Source organism: Aedes albopictus, chromosome 2, assembly GCF_035046485.1.
Source record: "Aedes albopictus strain Foshan chromosome 2, AalbF5, whole genome shotgun sequence".
Classification (NCBI taxonomy): Eukaryota; Metazoa; Arthropoda; class Insecta; order Diptera; family Culicidae; genus Aedes; species Aedes albopictus.
Window position 1 is genome coordinate 149,077,870 of NC_085137.1, and position 22,005 is coordinate 149,099,874.

The 22,005-nt window shown below is 40.2% G+C and overlaps 1 protein-coding gene across 2 annotated transcripts in view; it reads left to right on the forward strand.

Annotated features, from left to right (window-relative positions):
• Window positions 1-22,005, forward strand: part of LOC109428719 (WD repeat domain phosphoinositide-interacting protein 2) — a 109,976-nt gene that overhangs the window by 77,697 nt on the left and 10,274 nt on the right. For both annotated transcript variants that reach the window (XM_019704547.3, XM_019704555.3), the window contains exons 2-3: window positions 19,035-19,203; window positions 19,462-20,404. In XM_019704547.3, coding sequence (XP_019560092.2) covers window positions 19,035-19,203; window positions 19,462-20,404 — 1,112 coding nt within the window. The remainder of the gene's footprint in view (window positions 1-19,034; window positions 19,204-19,461; window positions 20,405-22,005) is intronic.

Here is a 22,005-nt window from a genome sequence, read left to right on the forward strand (position 1 = left end):
TTCTGGAAAAATTCCCGAGAAACTTTAGTAGAATTTCCGGAGAATTTCTGGAAGATTCCCGAGGAACTTCTAGAATAATTCCCGAAGAATTTTTGGAAGAATTCCCGCTGAACTACTGGAAGAATTCCCAAGGAACTTCTGGAAGAATTCCCGAGGAACCTTTGGTGATTCCCGAGGAACTTCTGGAAGAATTCCCTAAAAACTTCTGGAAGATTTCCCGAGGAACTTCTGGAAGAATTCCCGAGGAACTTCTACAAGAATTCCCAAGGAACTTCTGCAAGAATTCCCGAGGAACTTCTGGAAGAATTCCCGAAGAACTTCTGCAAGAATTCCCGAGGAATTTCTGGAATAATTCCAGAGAAACTTCTAGTAGAATTTCCTGAGAACTTCTGGAAAGATTCCCGAGGAACTTCTAGAATAATTAATTCCCGAAGAATTTCTGGAAGAATTCCCGATGAACTACTGGAAGAATTTCCGAGGAACTTCTGGAAGAATTCCCGAAGAACTTCTGGAAGAATTCCCGAGGAACCTGTGGTGATTCCCGAGGAACTTCTAGAATAATTCCTGAAGAATTTTTGGAAGAATTCCCGCTGAACTACTGGAAGAATTCCCAAGGAACTTCTGGAAGAATTCCCGAGGAACCTTTGGTGATTCCCGAGGAACTTCTGGAAGAATTCCCTAAAAACTTCTGGAAGATTTCCCGAGGAACTTTTGGAAGAATTCCCGAGGAACTTCTACAAGAATTCCCAAGGAACTTCTGCAAGAATTCCCGAGGAACTTCTGGAAGAATTCCCGAGGAACTTCTGCAAGAATTCCCGAGGAACTTCTGGAATAATTCCCGAGAAACTTCTAGTAGAATTTCCTGAGAACTTCTGGAAAGATTCCCGAGGAACTTCTAGAATAATTAATTCCCGAAGAATTTCTGGAAGAATTCCCGATGAACTACTGGAAGAATTTTCGAGGAACTTCTGGAAGAATTCCCGAAGAACTTCTGGAAGAATTCCCGAGGAACCTGTGGTGATTCCCGAGGAACTTCTGGAAGAATTCCCGAGAAACTTCTAGTACAATTTCCGGAGAACGTCTGGAAAGATTCCCGAGGAACTTGTAGATTAATTCTCGAGGAACTTCTGGAAGATTCCCGAGGAACTTCTGGAAGAATTCCCGAGGAACTTCTGGAAGAATTCCCGAGGAACTTCTGGAAGAATTCCCGAGGAACTTCTGGAAGAATTCCCGAGGAACTTCTGGAAGAATTCCCGAGGAACTTCTGGAAGAATTCCCGAGGAACTTCTGGAAGAATTCCCGAGGAACTTCTGGAAGAATTCCCGAGGAACTTCTGGAAGAATTCCCGAGGAACTTCTGGAAGAATTCCCGAGGAACTTCTGGAAGAATTCCCGAGGAACTTCTGGAAGAATTCCCGAGGAACTTCTGGAAGAATTCCCGAGGAACTTCTGGAAGAATTCCCGAGGAACTTCTGGAAGAATTCCCGAGGAACTTCTGGAAGAATTCCCGAGAAACTTCTGGAAGAATTCCCGAGGAACTTCTGGAAGATTTCCCGAGGAACTTCTGAAAGAATTCCCGAAGAACTACTGGAAGAATTCCCGAGGAACTTCTGGAAGAATTCCCGAGGAACTTCTGGAAGAATTCCCGAGGAACTTCTGGAAGAATTCCCGAAGACCTACTGGAAGAATTCCCGATGAACTACTGAAAGAATTCCCGAGGAACTTCTGGAAGAATTCCCGAGGAACTTCTGGAAGAATTTCCGAGGAACTTCTGGAAGAATTCCCGAGGAACTTCTGGAAGAATTCCCGAGGAACTTCTGGAAGAATTCCCGAGGAACTTCTGGAAGAATTCCCGAGGAACTTCTGGAAGAATTCCCGAGGAACTTCTGGAAGAATTCCCGAGGAACTTCTGGAAGAATTCCCGAGGAACTTCTGGAAGAATTCCCGAGGAACTTCTGGAAGAATTCCCGAGGAACTTCTGGAAGAATTCCCGAGGAACTTCTGGAAGAATTCCCGAGGAACTTCTGGAAGAATTCCCGAGGAACTTCTGGAAGAATTCCCGAGGAACTTCTGGAAGAATTCCCGAGGAACTTCTGGAAGAATTCCCGAGGAACTTCTGGAAGAATTCCCGAGGAACTTCTGGAAGAATTCCCGAGGAACTTCTGGAAGAATTCCCGAGGAACTTCTGGAAGAATTCCCGAGGAACTTCTGGAAGAATTCCCGAGGAACTTCTGGAAGAATTCCCGAGGAACTTCTGGAAGAATTCCCGAGGAACTTCTGGAAGAATTCCCGAGGAACTTCTGGAAGAATTCCCGAGGAACTTCTGGAAGAATTCCCGAGGAACTTCTGGAAGAATTCCCGAGAAACTTCTGGAAGAATTCCCGAGGAACTTCTGGAAGAATTCCCGAGGAACTTCTGGAAGAATTCCCGAAGAACTACTGGAAGAATTCCCGATGAACTACTGAAAGAATTCCCGAGGAACTTCTGGAAGAATTCCTGAGGAACTTCTGGAAGAATTCCCGAGGAACTTCTGGAAGAATTCCCGAGGAACTTCTGGAAGAATTCCCGAGGAACTTCTGGAAGAATTCCCGAGGAACTTCTGGAAGAATTCCCGAGGAACTTCTGGAAGAATTCCCGAGGAACTTCTGGAAGAATTCCCGAGGAACTTCTGGAAGAATTCCCGAGGAACTTCTGGAAGAATTCCCGAGGAACTTCTGGAAGAATTCCCGAGGAACTTCTGGAAGAATTCCCGAGGAACTTCTGGAAGAATTCCCGAGGAACTTCTGGAAGAATTCCCGAGGAACTTCTGGAAGAATTCCCGAGGAACTTCTGGAAGAATTCCCGAGGAACTTCTGGAAGAATTCCCGAGGAACTTCCGGAAGAATTCCCGAGGAACTTCTGGAAGAATTCCCCAGGAACTTCTGGAAGAATTCCCGAGGAACTTCTGGAAGAATTCCCGAGGAACTTCTGGAAGAATTCCCGAGGAACTTCTGAAAGAATTCCCGAGGAACTTCTGGAAGAATTCCCGAGGAACTTCTCGATGAATTCCCGAGAACTTCTCGAAGAATTCCCCAGGAACTTCTGGAAGAATTCCCGAGGAACTTCTGGAAGAATTCCCGAGGAACTTCTGGAAGAATGCCCGAAGAACTTCTGTAAGAATTCCCGAAGAACTTCTGGAAAGATTCCCGAGGAACTTATTATAAAATTCTCCAGGAACTTCTGCAAGAATTCCCGAGGAACTTATGCAAGAATTCACGAGGAACTTCTGGAAGAATTCCCGAGGAACATCTACAAGAATTCCCGAGGAACTAGTGGGCGAATTCCCGAGGATCTTGTGGAAGGATTCCCGAGGAACTTCTGGGAGAATTCATGAGAAATTTCTGGTAGAAATCCCGAGGAACTTCTGGAAAAACTCCCGAGGAACTTCTGGAAGAAGCTCTTGAAGAAATTCCTGAGGAATTTCCGGAGAAATCCTGGAGAAATTTCCGAGGAACTCCTGAGAAACCCCTATGGAATCACTGGAGAAATTGCCGAGGAACTCCTGAAGAAAGTCCTGGAGGAGTTCCCGTTGAATCACTGAATAAATTCCCGAAAAACTCCTGGATCAATTCTTGATGAACTCCTGGAGCGATTTCCGAGGAACAGCTTGAGAATTCCCGAGGAAGTTCTCGAAGTATTCAAGAGGAACTCCTGGAGAAATTGCCGAGGAACTCCTTCAGACATTTTCCTGGAGGAATTCCGCCGGAACTCGTAGAGGAACTTAGGGAGAAATTCCAGCTAGAATCTTATAACCTGGTAGAAATCCTGATCCTGGTCTAAGTTTAGTCCCGGAGGAATGTCCATAAAAATGCTGAATAAATTTCTAAAGAACTCCTGGAGGAATTTCCAGAAATTCCTGGATGGAATGACCGATGCAAATATGAAGGAATTACCAGGAAAACTATTGTAAAATTCCCAGTTAAGTCTTGGAGAAAGTTTAACATAAATGCTGGAGGAATTTTTGCAAAACTCTTGTAGAGATTCCCGTTAAATTCCTGGAGAACCCCTGGAGGAATTTCTGGAGAAAATTTCCTAGAAAATTCCGAAAGAATTCCCGTTAAATTCCTGGAGAGAATTTTCTAGATTTCTAGAAAATTCCGGAGGAATTCCCGTGGAACAGCTGGAGAGATTTCTTAAGGACCCGAGCAATTTCCGGAGAAATTCTGGAGGATTTACCGAGGAACTCTTGTAGGAATACTCCTAGGAATTTCTGAGGAAATCTCGGAGGAATTCCTGAGGATTTGCAGGAGAAATTTCTGAAGAATTCCCAACGAATTCTCAGAGGAATTCTCGAGGAACTTACGGAGGAATTCCCAAAGAACTCGCGGAGGAATTTCTGAAAAAGTCTGGGAGGAATTCCATCAGGAGAAATTTCCGAATAAGTCCCGGATCAATTTCAGAAGAAATCTCGGAGGAACTCCTTGAGGACTCCACAAGAAACTCTTGAAGGAATTCCAGAGGAACTCCTGGAGGAATTTTCGAAGAACTTCCGGAGAAATTCCTGAAGAATTTCCGAGGAATATCAAAAGAAATTTCCGAGGAATTTTCGAAGAAGTCTCGGAGGAATTTCCGAATAATTCTCGGAGGAATTCCCGGGGAAATCCCAGAGGAATTTCTGAGGAACCCCCGGAGGAATTCCAAAGAAACTCCCGAAAGCATTCCCGCAGAACCTTCGGAGGAATTCCCGGAGGGATTTCCGATGAACTCCCGAAGGAATTTCCTAGGATCTCTTGGCGAAATGCTCGAGAAACTTTTGGCGAAATTTCTGGGGAACTACTGGAGGAATTCCTGAGTAACTCTGGGAGGGATTCCCGAGGAACTTCAGTAGAAACACCTGGAGGAATTTTGAGGAAGTCCTGGATGGCTTTCTGAGGAACTTCAGGAGAAATTGCCAAGGAATGGCCGGGGAAATATTGGAGGAATTCCCATGAAATTGCTGGTAAGATTTCCGAGGAACTGCTTGAGGAATTTCCGAAGAGCTCCAGGAGAAAATCCTGAGAAACTCTTGGGGGAGTTCTTGAAGAAATTTTCCACAAATTCTGAATTGAATTCTTGTTCATCCTCTAAAGAAATTCTCATGTCACTTCTGGAAATATTCCTGGGGAAGCCATGGAAAGATTTATTTGGAACTGCTGCAGGAATTGTCATAAAACTCCTGGAAGTATTCCTGAGGAACCTCAGGAGCGTTTTCCAGATAGTCATTGAAGAAAATTTGCGAAGACCTCCTGGAGGCAATTTCTGAGAAACTCCTGGATAAATTTCCGGGGAACAGCCGGGAGGATTTCGCGGGGAACTTATAAAGGAATAGTCGGAGATATCCTAGAAATCCTTTGGAACTTATCGGAGAATTTCAAGGAAAATCCCGGAGGAATATCTAAGAAAATGCTGTATAAATTTCAGAGGAACTCTCGGGGTAATTTCCACATAATTACTGTTGGGAATTTTCGATGAAATTATAGAGAATAACCTGGGAAATTTTTCCGGGAAACTTCTACAATTCGTAGGAAAAACTGGCAATAATTCTCTTGGAAATAATAAATAAATTTCCAGGGCAATCCTGAACGATTTCCCTGGCAATAATACAGTTTGGTTATGTTGTCGCGGAATTGTAATTAAAAATGAATAACAAGTGTCAATGTTTTAAATTTCCTAGTAGCTCCTGAAGGAATTGCCGGTGGATTTCCTGAAATAAATTCCTTGAGAATCTTATAGTGAATTTTCGGAGTAATTCATAATATAATCCTGGGCATTCTCATATAAAAGCTGGAAGAATTCCCGACGTTCTCCCGTAACTCCTAAAGGGAATCATGTGGAGCTGCTGGAGTAGATCTCGAATAATTGCTGCAGAGATTTTCTGGAAGGAATCCCGAGGTGTTTCTGCATGCTAGATTGATTCCCGGGGAAATACAGAATTTGCTGTTGCGATCGTTTCGCGATGAACCAACTGAGTTATCACCCTGCAATTGCTGAAGCTTCTCAAAGAAACTGCGGAGAAAAACTGCACATAATTCAAACGAAGTACTGCGACCGCATCTGGAGGAACTCCTGTGGAGCTTCTGGGAGTATTCTTGGCTGCTGTAAGAACTTCTGAATAAATGCGGGATGTATTCCTGGGGAAATCTTGAAAGCATTCTTGAAGAAATGCTGCAGCTGCTGCTACGGTTATTTTCAGCTAGTTGTTCCAGGTTTCTCGATGTCTCAAACTTGGTTCCAAATGCCTTGCCACCTTGGAATTGTAAGTTTCCCAAAGGAAACGGCGAAAGCTGGGAAAGGAACTCCAAAAGAAACATTTTTATTTTAACTACCGATGGAATCCACCGAGTCCAACTTTTTTTCGTTCTTTTTTTCAAAAGTTTTTGTTTTGGTTGCATGCGACTTGACGTTTCGCAACATAAAATATCGCCCAGCGCTATGTTGGCCGGGTTGCCAACCACAACTTTTCGGGTTTATATTACGAAACGAACTTGATATACGCTATATCACGTTCCGTTCTTAATATAGGATGACGGCTTATTTGTATGGTATATCAAGTAATATAGAACTTGATATAGCCTCTATATCAAGAATCGCTCTATATTACTTGATATAGAGCGCAGTGTGAACGTAGCATAAGGGAGCACAATTCAACGCCTACTGTTATTGTTAGAGGAGGTATTGTAGGTTTACGTGCTTTGCGTCTTACAGGATAAGCAAGCAATCGCGAGGAACGGCGCGAGCTCTGATGGCTGAGAAAAAACAAGTTCTCATTGTTCAGAAAAGCCATCTGACTGAACTGGTTTCCAGAGCCATCGGAGAACTGCTGCTTCTGTCGATGACCTTGACCAGTGTTCTGGGCCTGCGATGACGGTGGTGCTGGTTGTTTAATCGAAACCATTTGCGACCGTCTTCTCCTTCTCGGCAGGCATCATCGAGAAGTTTTCAAATTTTAATGAAATTAAATCTAATCTTTTATACAGTGTCCAACAGTGACCTACACTGATTATGAAACATAGAAAAAAATCTATCATTTACAGAGGAAGATCTTAGTTAATAACTGTGGAAGTGCTCATAGAATACTGAGCTGAGAAACAGGCGTTGTCCCAGCGAGGATGTTATGCCAAGCAGAAGAATCTTAATTATTCTAAAGATCAAGAACTGTGGAAATGTGCATGTAAGCCAATAACAATCAAAATCTCAGCCAGTAACGATCGTATCGCGTATCGCTATAAAATCTGTCCAAGGTCACGAAATCAATGCCAAAACCATCGCAAAAGGTGTAGACCGATAAATCACTATTCAGCTCCTCAGCTGCAAAGCGCACTTAGGTATGTGTCTTACCCAGATATGGCATAAACTTGCATCCATTTTATGCATTCTTTCATTGCCAACGATCAACGAATGCATCAAGCGGGAAGGAGGAACACTACCTCAAGCAAATCGTTTACTCCTATTATATGGCTGAGACTGCATATGAGGTTGGCTTAGAGCAGAAGCCTGTTTGACTTTAATTTATCGATGCACCAATTTGGCCCGCCGCCCGTCACTCATCATCTACCAGTACCACCCATAAGCGTTTCTGATTCAGTCAAGCTTTGTCTGACATACACACATACGCAAGGTATTGTTAGGAATTAACTAAAATTAGACTTTGCAAAAAATGCGGTGTAAACCAGTTTGCGCCAAAAGTCCACGTTAATGTTATGCCGCCAGATTGTTTCTTCGTTTGAAATATTTATCATCGGCAAAAAAATAAAGTACGTGTCATTCGGGATTAGATTGGGACGAAACAGATAAGACAGATATGCCAGTCCAGTATCATAGTTAGGTTTTGTTTCCATTTTGAATTTCAAACTTTATATCTATATCTGTAGACACGAGGCTTATCATTCTTCTAACGTTTCGACATGCAGTTGCTGTCTTCTTCGGAGGTTTTAGCTTGCTTCTTCTTCTTCTTCTGTATGGCTCTACGTTCCCACTGGAACTTGGCCTGCTTTTCTTCGACTTAGTGTTCTTTGAGCAATTCCACAGATATTAATCGAAGGGCTTTCTTCGCCTGCCATTGCATGAATTTGTATATTGTGAGGCAAGCACAATGATACACTATGCCCAGGGAGTCGAGAAAATTTTCCAGACTGGAACGGGGATCGAACCCGCCGTCTCCGGATTGGCGATCCATAACCTTACCACTAGGCTAGCTGGAGACCCCGTTTAAGCTTGCTCTTCAGCTCAATGTTCTATTAGCATTTCCACCTGGTGAAGATATGTCATAAAACACTGCATTGCGCAACAACATCGGTAGATGGCGCTAGTGTAATACGCAAGGTGGTAAAACGTCAAACGCAAAGAAAAATAATGCACTCGCCTCTGGTTGTGAACGCCACACAACTGTGAAGGTTGAAAATGATCGTTAAAGGCGTGATCGATGAAAATGTTGCCAGTGTTACGTCTGTTCGTCTGTGAACTAACTTTTCGTCGATGCATTCGTCTACTGCAATTCAATTTAGCTGCATCTCCATATAAGCACATCAGCTGATCTCACACATCTTGCATTGTCGTGCAGCATCGTCGATGCTGCTCAAGCTCTTACCTATCTACCTATATCCCACTGAGAAAAAAAAAATGACACAGCCATAAATTTTACGCTTCTCGCCGTAAACTCGTTAACTGGCGAAACTGCTGCGTCATTATCCGCTACCATCCGCCGTCTTGTCTCCCCACATATCCGAAAGTGGAGAAGTAAACAAATAAGGATATCTTTTGAATAAATGCTTGATTCTCGCTTTTCGGGGTCAACATCTTCATCGTTGTTGTTGTTGCACAATATTCAATGCGAATGAGAATACCATTTGAGTATTTTGGTATTCGGACTGTAAACACGCAATGGTTCGAATCCACGTTTTTGCAGGAAACAAAATCCCTATCTTTATTATCGTTAATGGCGTTTGGTGTCTTCAAAGAAGTTGTTTGCATTTGTTTGCTGCATTTTTTCAAAAATTTTTGATTAGGGTGTCCTTCGTCTTAACTCAAATCTGGAATTGAACTTTTTATTTTTGAGTCATGTGCGATCGAGTTCTTCAGCAAAGTTGTAGGCAATGCTATTGCGAGCAACTTTGTCGAAGACACTTTTTATATAGCTCTTAATTTGAACGTAGTAGGTCAATTTTAAATTTTGACTCGGGATTACCCTGCACCATAAACTTTTTTTTACAACAACTTTTCTATTTGATTATCATATTATTAAGTAAAAAAACGTGAATTCCGGGATTAAATCCAATAACACATTCTTGAGAAAATGTTATCTTTAAACGTAGCAAAGAACAGTTCTGACTTTTATCCAAAACCCTCTCCTTAAAAAAAAATACTGCTCAGATTATTTGCCAGAATAAGATTTGCAATGACACCACAGATGATTTACAGTGCAAAAACCGATGATACGGATGGAATAGAGACCACCGGTGCGCAAAGGTGACTGATAATTATTTTACTCACATGGAAACGAACGACCGGTGCAAAAATGGGTGGGTAACGGAATTAAAAATCGTTAACGACGTGCTTTTTCGTGTGTAGTATGGAGCAAACGCGTGGGCTTGGTCTTAATGTAGTATAATAACGTATATTTTAAACACCCAAACGAAACTTTTCATAAAAATGGGTTTTGATATATTTTAAGCACTTTTTGCAATAGTCGCAATTTAATGGTGTCCCGTTACAAAAAAACACATTTGTTGTAATAACGAATTTATTACGAATTTTAGAAAAATGATTTTCAGGATTCTCTTAATACTCGTGGAGACCTTTCATCCAACATATGGGTTACCTTGATCGACGCGTTATTTTAGGCGTTACAATGGGTACGTAGACATAGTGTCCCGTTACGAAAATTTTAAAGACATTCATAAGTGGATAAATAAGTTTGGTTTGATCAAATATTTAACCAAAAATCTGTAACCATGATGAAATGATATTATAGGGTGTATATATTTTCATCATCCTTCTTGGTGTAACGCCCTTACTGGAACAAGCCCGCTTCTCAGCTCTACGAAAACTACGTAAACAAAGGACAGATATTATGGTGGATCAGTATAACAAGTGATGTTTTATTAAGTTTTGTGTGACAGCATACTCTTTAAATGCTATAACCTTTTTAACATGTCCTTACATGTCATGATGTATAATAGTTATTTAACAAGTTGCAAAATGAAGATTTTTACAGCACGAGTCGTACATTTATCCAACGCGGCTTGCCACCCTCTTGTCGTTTTGATTGTCAACCTCTTTTTTCTTCTCGAAATCCGTTTGTTTGTATCGCTACTGGTTGTCGTTAGCTAAATATCAACGGAAAGCCCCCATAATCCCATCCCTTCAAAAAACATTGTTCTCTCTAACCTCGACCAAACGGCGAGTTTAACGGTTCCCCAAAACTAACAAAGTGTAAAAGAAAAATCCTCTTAAAAATATAAAATTTATTTCAAATGAAATTGGCTCCATTATTCCCAAGGTGCATGAGCTTTCAAATATAGGATTAAAGCAACATGCGACATATGCTTGAAAAGACTCATTTTCAAAATGCTGGCATTTCGTCAATTTTCATTCGATTTTTTAAAGTCGCCTTCGATCGCTCATAAATTGGTGCTTATTTATTACACTCAAGTGGTCATGTCGTATCCGGAACCATTCCGGAGATATTCCGGATTGTACTGGGGTCAGGGGTGGGGAAGGGGTCTGTTTTGCCAAATGGATAAAAGTGATTATTTCGTGTGTGTTATTGTGATTTTCAGGCACCGCGGAAACTCCTCCAGGTGTTACGGGGCGGTCATATCAGTTGATACATACTTAAGTCATTTTTTCTATCCCAGTTTTTCGAAATCATGAAGATTGAAACATCGCTCGGCATGTTTTGGTTGCAAACCAGAACTGTTCCCGATGACCCCGTGGAACCTGTGCTATATGTTCCGGGGTGGCCATATTAGTTGATACATACTTCAGTCCATCGTTTCTGACTCAGTCATTCGAAATCATGAAGATTGATATGTCGCACGGCATGTTTAGGTTGAAAACCAGAAGTGTCTCCAATGAGGCCCCGCGGAACCTGTCACGGGGATCCGGATGGGCCAACTTATTCAAATCTGGTTATAGCAGTTGTGTTTCACTGTTCACAACAAAATTTTCGCTGAAAATCGATGGTTCAAACACAACAACACACGAAATAATCACTTTTAGTCAATTGACAACCCCCTAATCCCTGCATAATCCGGAATGTCACCGGAATGGTTCCGGATATTGCATGGCCACTTGAGTATAATAAACTAGCACCAATTTATGATAAATCGAGGGCGACTTAAAAAAAATCGGATGAAATTTGACGAAATGCCAGCATTTTCAAAATGAGTTGTCGAGGGTCGGATACGTGAAGGTTAAATAAACGATTGCCACCATAGGGCCAGAGCGGGTTTGAAGGCCTATTTGTGTCCTGCCGGACAGCTACCATCTGTCTGAAAAAGATTGCCGAAGACACTAACATTCTATCTAGCAAAGCATTTCATCTACAACTAGGTGCCTTTAGCCGTAACGGGACACCATTTGCAAAACACTGTTTTCACGCGAGCGTAACGCTGCGCTCCCAGAACTAAATCAAGAATATTTCCAAAACTATATGCATTTCTCAGTGAAACTCACTTCGGCAATCTTGTTCACATCAATCATAAGAAGAAATGTCTAGAAGACTCTATTATTCAAAACCTCATTACAGAGCTGGTATACGCATTTCAGTTTGAAAATTTTAAAAAGAAGATTTCTGGAGCTCGATTTGAATAGGTCGTATGTGCTTTCATCGATATAAAATTCGATCAGTTTATTTTAGTAATAGTAGAAATGTGGATGATATTTCGGTGGCTTTTAACGATAAAACGGAAAGCCTGTTTTGTAAGGAATCGGTTGTAAGTATTGATTTTGTTAAATTTCAACAGTTTCCGCTATAAGAAACGAATCCAACTGATCGAATATTATATCGACAAAAGCACATACGACCTATTCAAATCGAGTTCCAGATTTCTGCGATGGTGTCCCGTTACGAAATGTAACATGTTATATAAAGTACACTGAAAAAAAATCTACACGATCGATTAATGTGTTTTGACTAATGGACTGATTCAAGAACGTCAACGTTAGCCTGATGTGTTATTCCAATGTACAGGGGATGGCCAAAATGTTTGGGATAGGCAACTTTTTTTCTCTCACAAAAAAGTTCAACATGCTATAACTTTTTATAGAGCGCATCAAAAAATCTCAAATTTTGACTGTTTGTCAACCTATTATATGTGCATCATTGGTACAAATTTGGGCTCGATTGATAAATCTTTCGCAAAGTTAGAACCGTTCGGGTAAAACACTATTTTTCAGACAACTCATTTTTGAGCTGTCATATCTCGGAAACCAGTGAACCGAATTGAATGAAATTTTGAACATACACTAACAATATGTAATTGCTTCACAAACTATTAAAACATAGGTACTTTTTAAACATTGAAAAAAGTTATCATGGATTGACACTTTTTGGATTTTTCTTGAAAAAATGTAATTTTTTCACATCAATGTCAATAAATTTTAGTGTTGATATCCAAAGATTTTCCACTTCTGTTCTCAAATTATCTCAGATATATTAGAGCCTATTTAGATTGAAGTAAGAACACATTTAGCAACTTTGTATGGTATTGTAAATTTGACTTATTTTCCTCTATATGGGTAAAAATTTCAACCCGCTATAACTTAATTCGTCGTGAGAAAATATTACATTTTATAACGTTGTATTAAGTATCAATATATTGTTCATAAACGTTAAAAAAATCATTCAATTCGGTTCACTGGTTTCCGAGATATGACATCTCAAAAATGAGTTGTCTAAAAAATAGTGTTTTACCCGAACGGTTCTAACTTCGCGAAAAATTATTCAATCGAGCCCAATTTTGTACCAATCATGCGCATATAACAGGTTGATAAACAGTCCAAATTTGAGATTTTTGGATGCACTCTATGAAAAGTTACAGCATGTTGAATTTTTTGTGGGAGAAAAAAAGTTGCCTATCCCAAACATTTTGGCCACCCCCTGTATTCAATGGTTTTTACACGTTAGATGAATCTGATTTACAACATGGATTTCACAGCAATGCTTATAGCACCAAATCAAATGTAATTCACTTCAATATGATATTTGTTACTAATGACTTTGAATTAACTCTGTCATTAACTAAATTCGATTGCCGAAACATCACAATCTCACATGTCTTAGGATTGAAATTGAAGTAATTTTACAAACGAATTTGCGCTACTGTTACTTTCAAATGAATTTAATAACTGGCGACACATGACCCTTGAAAAAAAACGTTAAACTCAAAACGTGTTTCATCATGGTCGAAAACAGAATTGCGCAAGGTGGTATCTCATTTTATTTTAACTAAATTCAATGTTAAGAATAACTTAATCCGTTTCCAGGAGAAAACATTGGCAGGGCAGTCGCCAGAGCAGAAGCAAAAGCAGTAGCAGAACTTTTCAGCTTATATCTCGTAGTTTCGCTTCGTTTCTGGCCTACATCAAATTCAACCGCTTGTCGGATCCGTTTTCTGAAGGAATTGCTGCACCATTTCGTCGACACTTGAGAATTTGCAATATTGCTTCATCGCATCGGAAAGTGTTTCAGGAACCGGTGGAATAGGTGGCACGGAACGGTACGGAGAGAGGTGAGAACTTTCATTTTCGGTGTAAGCAGCTGGTGGCGGAGATTGGTTCAATGTTTCAGTCTTCGCCAGAGGGGAAGCATATTCAGGGGGGTTTGTAGTTTTTGTCCAGATACATTAGCCGTTCCGGGACTGCAAGTGAACTAAGGAGGGTTATTCCAGCTTGAATCGTTAGCTGAAGGCAATAATGCCAGAACCGAGGCCAGAATCAATCTAATTTTTTTCACTTTTCACAGTGCTTGTTGACTCGCCAAGATAGGGATGATAAATAATGAATAAATTTGATGAAAAAATATCCAAATTATTTGAGTGAAGCTCTTCATTCCATTTATTTAAAATTTATTGAATTTAAACAAATAGAATAATAAAATTGCACAATAAAGATTTATTACGATTGAAAGCATCGATTTTTAATTATAGTTCAGAGTATTGAATTTACCTATATAGTGAAGTGCTTTTATTTCACCGTAACGTGGGTAGATCACCTTAGAATGGTGCGTTGCGGTGTAAGATCTACCAATTCAAATTTTGATCTTGATATTTACCGTATTAATAAATATTCCAAGATCAAAGTTTGATATTTTTTTGTGTTTTGTAGTTAATTTTGTTTCAATGTACTGCTAATCAACATTTTATTTCAGCAGGTTTGAGGTAAATCTATCGTAAGATATAAATAATGTTGTAAAAATATGCAACTGTGGCGAGCGTATCACTAATATGTAGCTTATTTGACGTACGATGTTAATATTATTTTATATTTCAGATTATCAACCGAAGAATCTGGTAATTCAACCAAGTGCCATCAAGACGACGAGGAATCCAGGATGAATCGGGCAGACAACGGATTCGAAGAATACTAATAATGGTGTGCCTGAACGTTGACCAAGTGTATCCTTTGGAGTTTACCCTTCCACTAACAACACCCAAATTCCCGTGACACCTAGGCCTGAGAGATCGTAGAGTTGTCTACATTTTTCATAGGTGTCCAAAACTAACCATCCTTTCCCATTCCCCAGCAGTCGCAAGGACGTGGCCAGGACAGTGCTCGACCATTGGAGGATTGCGTCAGTCTTGTCTAAGAGTCAGAGATTAGTCCCAAATCTTTGTGCTTTGGTTCGGACGGGAAGGAGGCAACCCTCATAACAGCGGTCTAGGACTGTACCACCTACGAATTTGTGCGACTCGCTTAATGCTAATGCTAATGCTAATGCTAATAGTGAAGTGCTTTTATTTCGCGTGAGCTTTTGATTTTGCTTTTACGATTTTAATTTGAAGTTCAAATCTAAAATCGTATTGGTGAAATTATGAGCTTGCGTGAAATAAAGGCACTTCACATTATAATTGTTAGTTGGAGGACTACGAGGATACCATAACATGGAATCCATGTTCATCGAAACATGAAATTTATGTTCACTATAATATGACATTGAAATGCTCACAAGTCGAATTCAACTAGATCAAAATGGTATATTTATTTGCACTTCAATAGGAATGCATAGGTGTTTTATTTTGATTCCGTGTGAAACAATAATTACAATCATGTGGATTGCTGATTGACCCGTGCAAAAATAATGTTGGTGAATCCATATGTTCCACACGTGACATTCATGGGTTTTACAATTTGCGCAAATCTATATGTAAAACACATTACTCTGACGTGTAAATTTTTTTGAGTGTAAATTGGAACCAAAACCCCACAGAACAAGTATTGCATCAGGAAGTACATCTAATAAGCTTGTTATAAAACATGTTAAACCAGTGGCGTAGCCAGAAATTGTCTCTGGGAGGGGTTTTAGATGGTCAATGATACCTTTTTTGATTTGACACTTACATTTTGTTGACAGTAAAGAGCATTCGTATTCGTAGTTTGAAAATAGCGGCGCAGCCGAAATTTTTTTTTCGTCGCAGAGCGCTTTATACTGAAATTTTGTTCCACAAATTTTGGCTCTGGGGGGGGTTTTAACCCTAAAACCCCCCCCGTGGCTACGCCAGTGTGTTAAACCATATGGTGATGAACATTATATTCGATTGCAGACGTCATTTGTTCACGAAAGTTAGTTCCTCGCGGTGTCGCGGTGTTACGCTGGAATGTGTCTGTAGATAGTAGCGCCAAAAAGCATTTTCGTTGTTTCAAAGGTTGTCAGTCAGTAAGAAGCAAATCCAAAGCATTCATCTCCTTAAGATTAAATTTTAACTCACGTTTATTAGGTCAAGCTCAATAAAACGTAGCTCATATGCATCCATGGAAAAAACTGACGCACATAAATTATTAGACAGACAGGGTCAATTTATTGCAAATTTACGCTCTCGGATGCACCTTTGGAATTCAATCGTAGCGGCGTATAGGTTGGTATCCCAGATACCCATTCGTTCCCCTTCTTAGGTGCACCATTCCATCAAGCTGTATAGAACTGCAAGGGATGTGCGTTCAGCACACGTCGATCGTCGTCGTCGTTACTTTATCCCCTCGTCTCGCTTGTTTCACGTCCGAAACCAATTTGCATAATTGAAAGTGACGTTCAGATCTGGCTGGGCACTAGGCTGCGGCTTATTTTTCAAAAGTTGTTGAAACCTGGAATTCGTAAGCTCTTTTGGATTCAAATGACACAAAAAGAGAAACCTCTGAGTTTAAGCCAAAAATATTGAGATTTAGAGGTAGCGCAATCGCTTCAAAGTCGAATTTTCGAGCAATAAAAAGGTGTTTTCACTTCAAGTGCTATAACTTTCTCAATTTTCAACCGATTTTCAATCTTTTTTTAATGAATTTCTCACAAATTAAATTTCGAATAAACTCGTAGAACATCATTTTTTTCCAAAGTCACGCAAAATATGAGTTTTTGAAGATTTAATTCATTTTTTTCTTCTTTTTACAAAAAATTTTAACTTTAGAGTCCTTTAACTTTTTAACCGTTTGACCAATTTTAATTTTTTTAGCTTGCTTTTGTAGATATTTTTGTTGCCTATCTTTGTCCTAAACAAACTTTTTATCAAAGCAGTCATTTTTATGATACTTTTCACCAAAAACTGCCAAAACATGCCTTAAAACTTGACTTTTTCATGCATTATTGGAGTTTTTGACAATTATTTGCTATTTTTTACTCCAAACCAGATACTTAGCATCATATTTAGGGATATGGAACACATTGGAGGATTTTTTTTTCAATTTTTTTTTCTCGCATTTCGAACATGAAAATATTTTTTGATTCAGAACACTCCAAAAACTGAATTTTAAGGCTTCCTAATGATTATTTAGTATAAATTTTTCACTTTGAGCTCGTAACTAAGCATGAAAACTATTAAAATTTTGCCAAAATTTTGATTTTTCCAATAAAATACGTGTTTCTGAACGGGATTTGGGATTTATCTATTTTAAAACGTTGTTTTAAAGGTATAGTTTATTCACAGCATTCTTAGGCAACAAAAATATCTACAAAAGCAAGCTAAAAAATTCAAAATTGGTCAAACGGTTAAAAAGTTATAGGACTCTAAAGTTGAAATTTTTTGTAAAAAGAAGAAAAAATTGAATTAAATCTTCAAAAGCTCATATTTTGCGTGACTTTGGAAAAAAATGATGTTCTACGAGTTTATTCGAAATTTAATTTGTGAGAAATTCATAAAAAAAGATTGAAAATCGGTTGAAAATTGAGAAAGTTATGGCACTTGAACTGAAAACACCTTTTTATTACTCGAAAATTCGACTTTGAAGCGATTGCGCGACCTCTAAATCTCAATATTTTTGGCTTAAACTCAGAGGTTTCTCTTTTTGTGTCATTTGAATCCAAAAGAGCTTACGAATTCCAGGTTTCAACAACTTTTGAAAAATAAGCCGCAGCCTACTGGGCACGGGTGTCGTCGGTCTACCAGCTGATGCACTAAAGTTACACAATCTTCTATACGATGTTTATCTATTGGAAGAGTGCAGAAATCTATAGCCTATAGAATAATGTGGTGAACCTTAAATCACAGATGAACAGACGTAACACTTAGAACAAATTACTGTGATAAACCGCCCAATGCCAATCACGCTGATCGACCAATAACTAGCTGGCGGTAGTGAGAAAACAATATTAGCACCTGCGATTCGTCAAACGACCACCTACCGAATATTTGAATCAAGGTTTGATAAGTGATCGATGAACAGCGAGTAGAATGCGACGTCTATTTCTCTGTGCCAAAGGCAAAATGCTTAAATTTGCATCATTATAGATGAGTTTTGTTCTATCATAGAACATCTCTTCTTAAAACAATTCACGAATTAAATGGGTTTTTACGGTTAGATCCATGAGCATTTGGATGTATATCAAAATCTATTAGATAGTAAATAATATGTCATCGTTAAGTGCATATATTACATAGCAATCCATATAATTGAGCCGAAACCAGAAGCTATGCTCTGCTCACATCACTAACCGTCGATATTGCAATCGTGCACAAACCATCACATTAAACGACACAGAGCCAACTTCGTTATAAGATAACAAGGTTATTCCGTCTACTACCTGGTCGCGAAGCATAGTACGCCATGGAATGCGTCTACTGCGAAATTTGTTTTCAATTAAATTACACTTCACACAGTAGGTTGTTGGTATCGAGCTGATACCTACGATTGGACGACTTAGTGAAAATCCGTCCTTTGTGTCGATCATCACGTTCGTTCGAATTGAAAAGAAAAATCCCTCTGTATCTGTTGCTGAAAAAAAATGCGTTTGCTATCATGTTTAGATTACGCTGTCGGTAAAATCTCTGTTAAGCAAATCTATAAGTATAGATATCAAACGTGAAGCTAAGCAAAAATGCGATCAAAAAATCTGTTCGCCTAGAAAAATTGATTGCTCGTCAACTGTGGATGAGCTACTTGGTTTTTATATGTAGGTATAAATAACAGACCTTTTATATACAAAGTATAGACAAAATGATCGGGGTAGGCAAAATTTTTACTTCTCAAAAATCAACTAGCTGTAACTTTTTTAAAAGTGCATCAAATGTTCTCAAATTTTCACTTGAAAAAAATCATGAATAAAGTGAAACTGCACTATTGTTATGCATTTGGACTAGAAGCTTGTATATTTTAAGCTACATTTTAAGAACACAGATCGATCTATTATAATGCATAAGACCTGAAAAATTACCAAAAACTATTAACAAACATTGTTGGAGGATTTAAACACTATATTATTTCACAAAAATATAATGTTAATAACGATTGTTAGTTTAAAATTTCAAATCATTTAAATGACATCTATACTAACTGTACCTTTCTTTCTCTCTCCCTATTTTTCCCTTGCAGATCGCTCTCCGTGGTATCCAAGCAAGGATATCGATTGTTTTCACTGTCATCCGTCGATCGAGTGGACGAAATCTTCTGCAGCCATGACGAGGATATACGAATCGCTGAGCGGTTGTTCAGCAGCAGCCTGGTCGCGGTCGTTACCGCAAGTGAGCCGCACAAACTTAAGGTTGGTGCTATGTACAGCTTAACTTCTTTAGCTGTAAGCTTTACCTTTCCTTAATAATAGGTTGCATATGCATCCAGTAGATTACTAGAATATTAATTCGTTAGACAACTACTTTAATTTCCTTCATATTTGTATAATATCAATAAGTCACGGTCGCCATGTGGTAGTACAGAAATGTACAAGCTTTGAAGTTGTTAACTTTTTTATTCGTTGTCTGAAGTAAATGAAAACCAACATTCCCTCTCTTTCCATTTCCAGGTGTGTCACTTTAAGAAAGGGACGGAGATCTGCAACTACAGCTACCCGAAGGATATCCTGTCGGTGAAACTGAACCGCTCGAGGCTGGTAGTATGCCTGGAGGACAGTATTTATATTCATAACATCCGTGATATGAGACTGCTACATTCCATCAAGAACATGGCGCCGAACGCGGCCGGTCTGTGCACGCTGTCGCTCTCGTCGCACCTGGCGTACCCGATCTCGTCGACGGCCGGCGAGCTGCAGATCTTCGACGCCGGCAATCTGACGTCCCGGCTGAAGATCAAGGCGCACGATTCGCAACTGTCGGCGATGAACTTCTCGTTCAACGGGACGCTGCTGGCCACGGCGTCCGAGAAGGGCACCGTGATCCGGGTGTTCTGCGTCAAGAACGGCCAACGGGTGCACGAGTTCCGGCGGGGTCTCAAGCGCCACGTCAGCATCGGATCGCTCAACTTTAGCATCTGCGCGAGCTACGTGGTCGCTAGCTCCAACACGGAAACCGTACATATCTTCAGGATCGACCCGAAGTCGATCGAACAGGCGGAACGCCGGAATTGCATCGACGCCGCCACGGCTACCAATACGGGTACCAGCAATAATAACGAGGGAGACTCGGAAACCGGAAGCGACTCGGATAAGGCGGACGACGCCTCCAACGGTGGGTGGGGAATGAGCTTCCTGACCAAGGCCGTTTCGGCGTACTTCCCAACGAACGTTGTGACGGACGTTTTCTCGCAGGACCGTGCCTACGCTACGGTCCAGCTGACCGAAGCGGGCCTTCGCTACGAGTGTGTCATCGCCAAGGTGGAAAAGGAGACGCGGCTGCTGTTGGCCTGCGAGGACGGGTTCCTCTACATGTACGACTTTGACGACTCGAAGGGCGGCGAGTGCAAGCTGATTCGGGCGCACGATCTCCGGCTGCCGCTGCATGGAATTACAGGTAGGTGGCCACTTTCATCAACGTCAGTTTAAACTTTAACTGCCTCCGAAATCCTGTGGAACGCCCCTGCAACCCTCTTAGACCTCTACAACATCCCTGGAACGTCCCATGAAGGCTCGTGAAACCTCCTTAAACGCCCCTGGAACTTTCCTGAAAATGCTTTCAATCCTTCAGAACCTACTTGATCCTTCTAAAACTCCCTGAGATACTCTGGAACACTCCTTGAAGGCCCTGAGACCTATTTAAAGCTCCTGAAATCCTTTGAAACACCCCTGAAACTCCTTGAAATGCTGGATCGCCCCTGAATTCCTCTGAAACATCGTTTCTCAAGCGCTCCCTGCTGCTCGCAGTCAGTTGTCTCCCCGCTTTTCGTAAAACAATCGAAGTGTGTCTGCAAGTCTTGAAGATAGAAACTAACGCAGTGGTGGAACTAAGAACAACTTATATTATGGTCTTCACAGGATGAAGGTTAAACAGAGAATGAATAAAAATGTTCACTTATTGATACTCGTCAACAACCAGGTCTCTACACGGAGAGACGAAACTACCCAAAAGTGAGTTCTTTCCACCCAACTTCGGGGTTGTGTGCGTCAAGCCAATTTTGAGTTGATGGAATCGATGTTTTTGTTGGGTTGTTCCCGCTTGCTTGCATGTGAAAAAATACCTAATTTTAAGTTTTTTCCACCCAACCGAAATTTTAACTAGGTTGTATTCACTTAAATTTGAGTACTGTGCTAGAAACTCAGTATTGGCTTGACGCACGGAACTGCAACAGTTGGGTTGTTTCTCTCTTCACTCTCTGACAACAATAGAAAGAGCGCATGAAAAGGGAGATGAAAAAGAACTCAAAATTGAGTTTAAAAGTACCTAATTTTGAGTTGTTCAGTTTCTCCGTGTAGGGTAGTATATTGATCGGGTAACTAGAATAGCGTACGGGGTACACTGAGAGAATTCTCCATATTGATAGTATGTGTCAGCTTCTATAGATTTTTGCAATTAGATTTTACAAATATTGAATATGTGCCGCACACATACCTCCAGATGAATTTTTAACTTATTGGTGGTATGTGTCGCTCTTATAAGATATAAGTTCATAGTATTTACTTTTCATCGTTGATGGCTCATTGAATTTATTTGTCCTATTGATTTTTTTCCTTATTTTTTCGGTATTTCGAACAATTTCTTTATGATTTTCACAAAACTGTAAAACATGTTTATTTTATTGCTATAAAATAAGTACAATTGAAATGAAACTAACATTTTTATCAACACAATTGTTAAAATGTAGATGGTTTTTGGTAGGATGCAGGAGTAGTGAAATGTGTCCGCGGCGGGCTGCCGGTGCCGAGTTCGCGGCGGGCCGTCGGTGCCGTACCGTCCAATGTTCTGGAATCGATTTTTCGTCGATGATATATTTAACTGCAATAGTTATCATGCTTGAATCAAGCTGTACATACGATATTTTTGTCGAACATATATGGAAAACTTACGGGTTTTTCCTATAAAGAGGCCGCTTCGAAGACGGCGTCGTCGTTTTACTTCGTTGAACTTCGTACTTTCTTGGCGAATATCTCCATACTTTAGGCTGAAATGCACGCTAT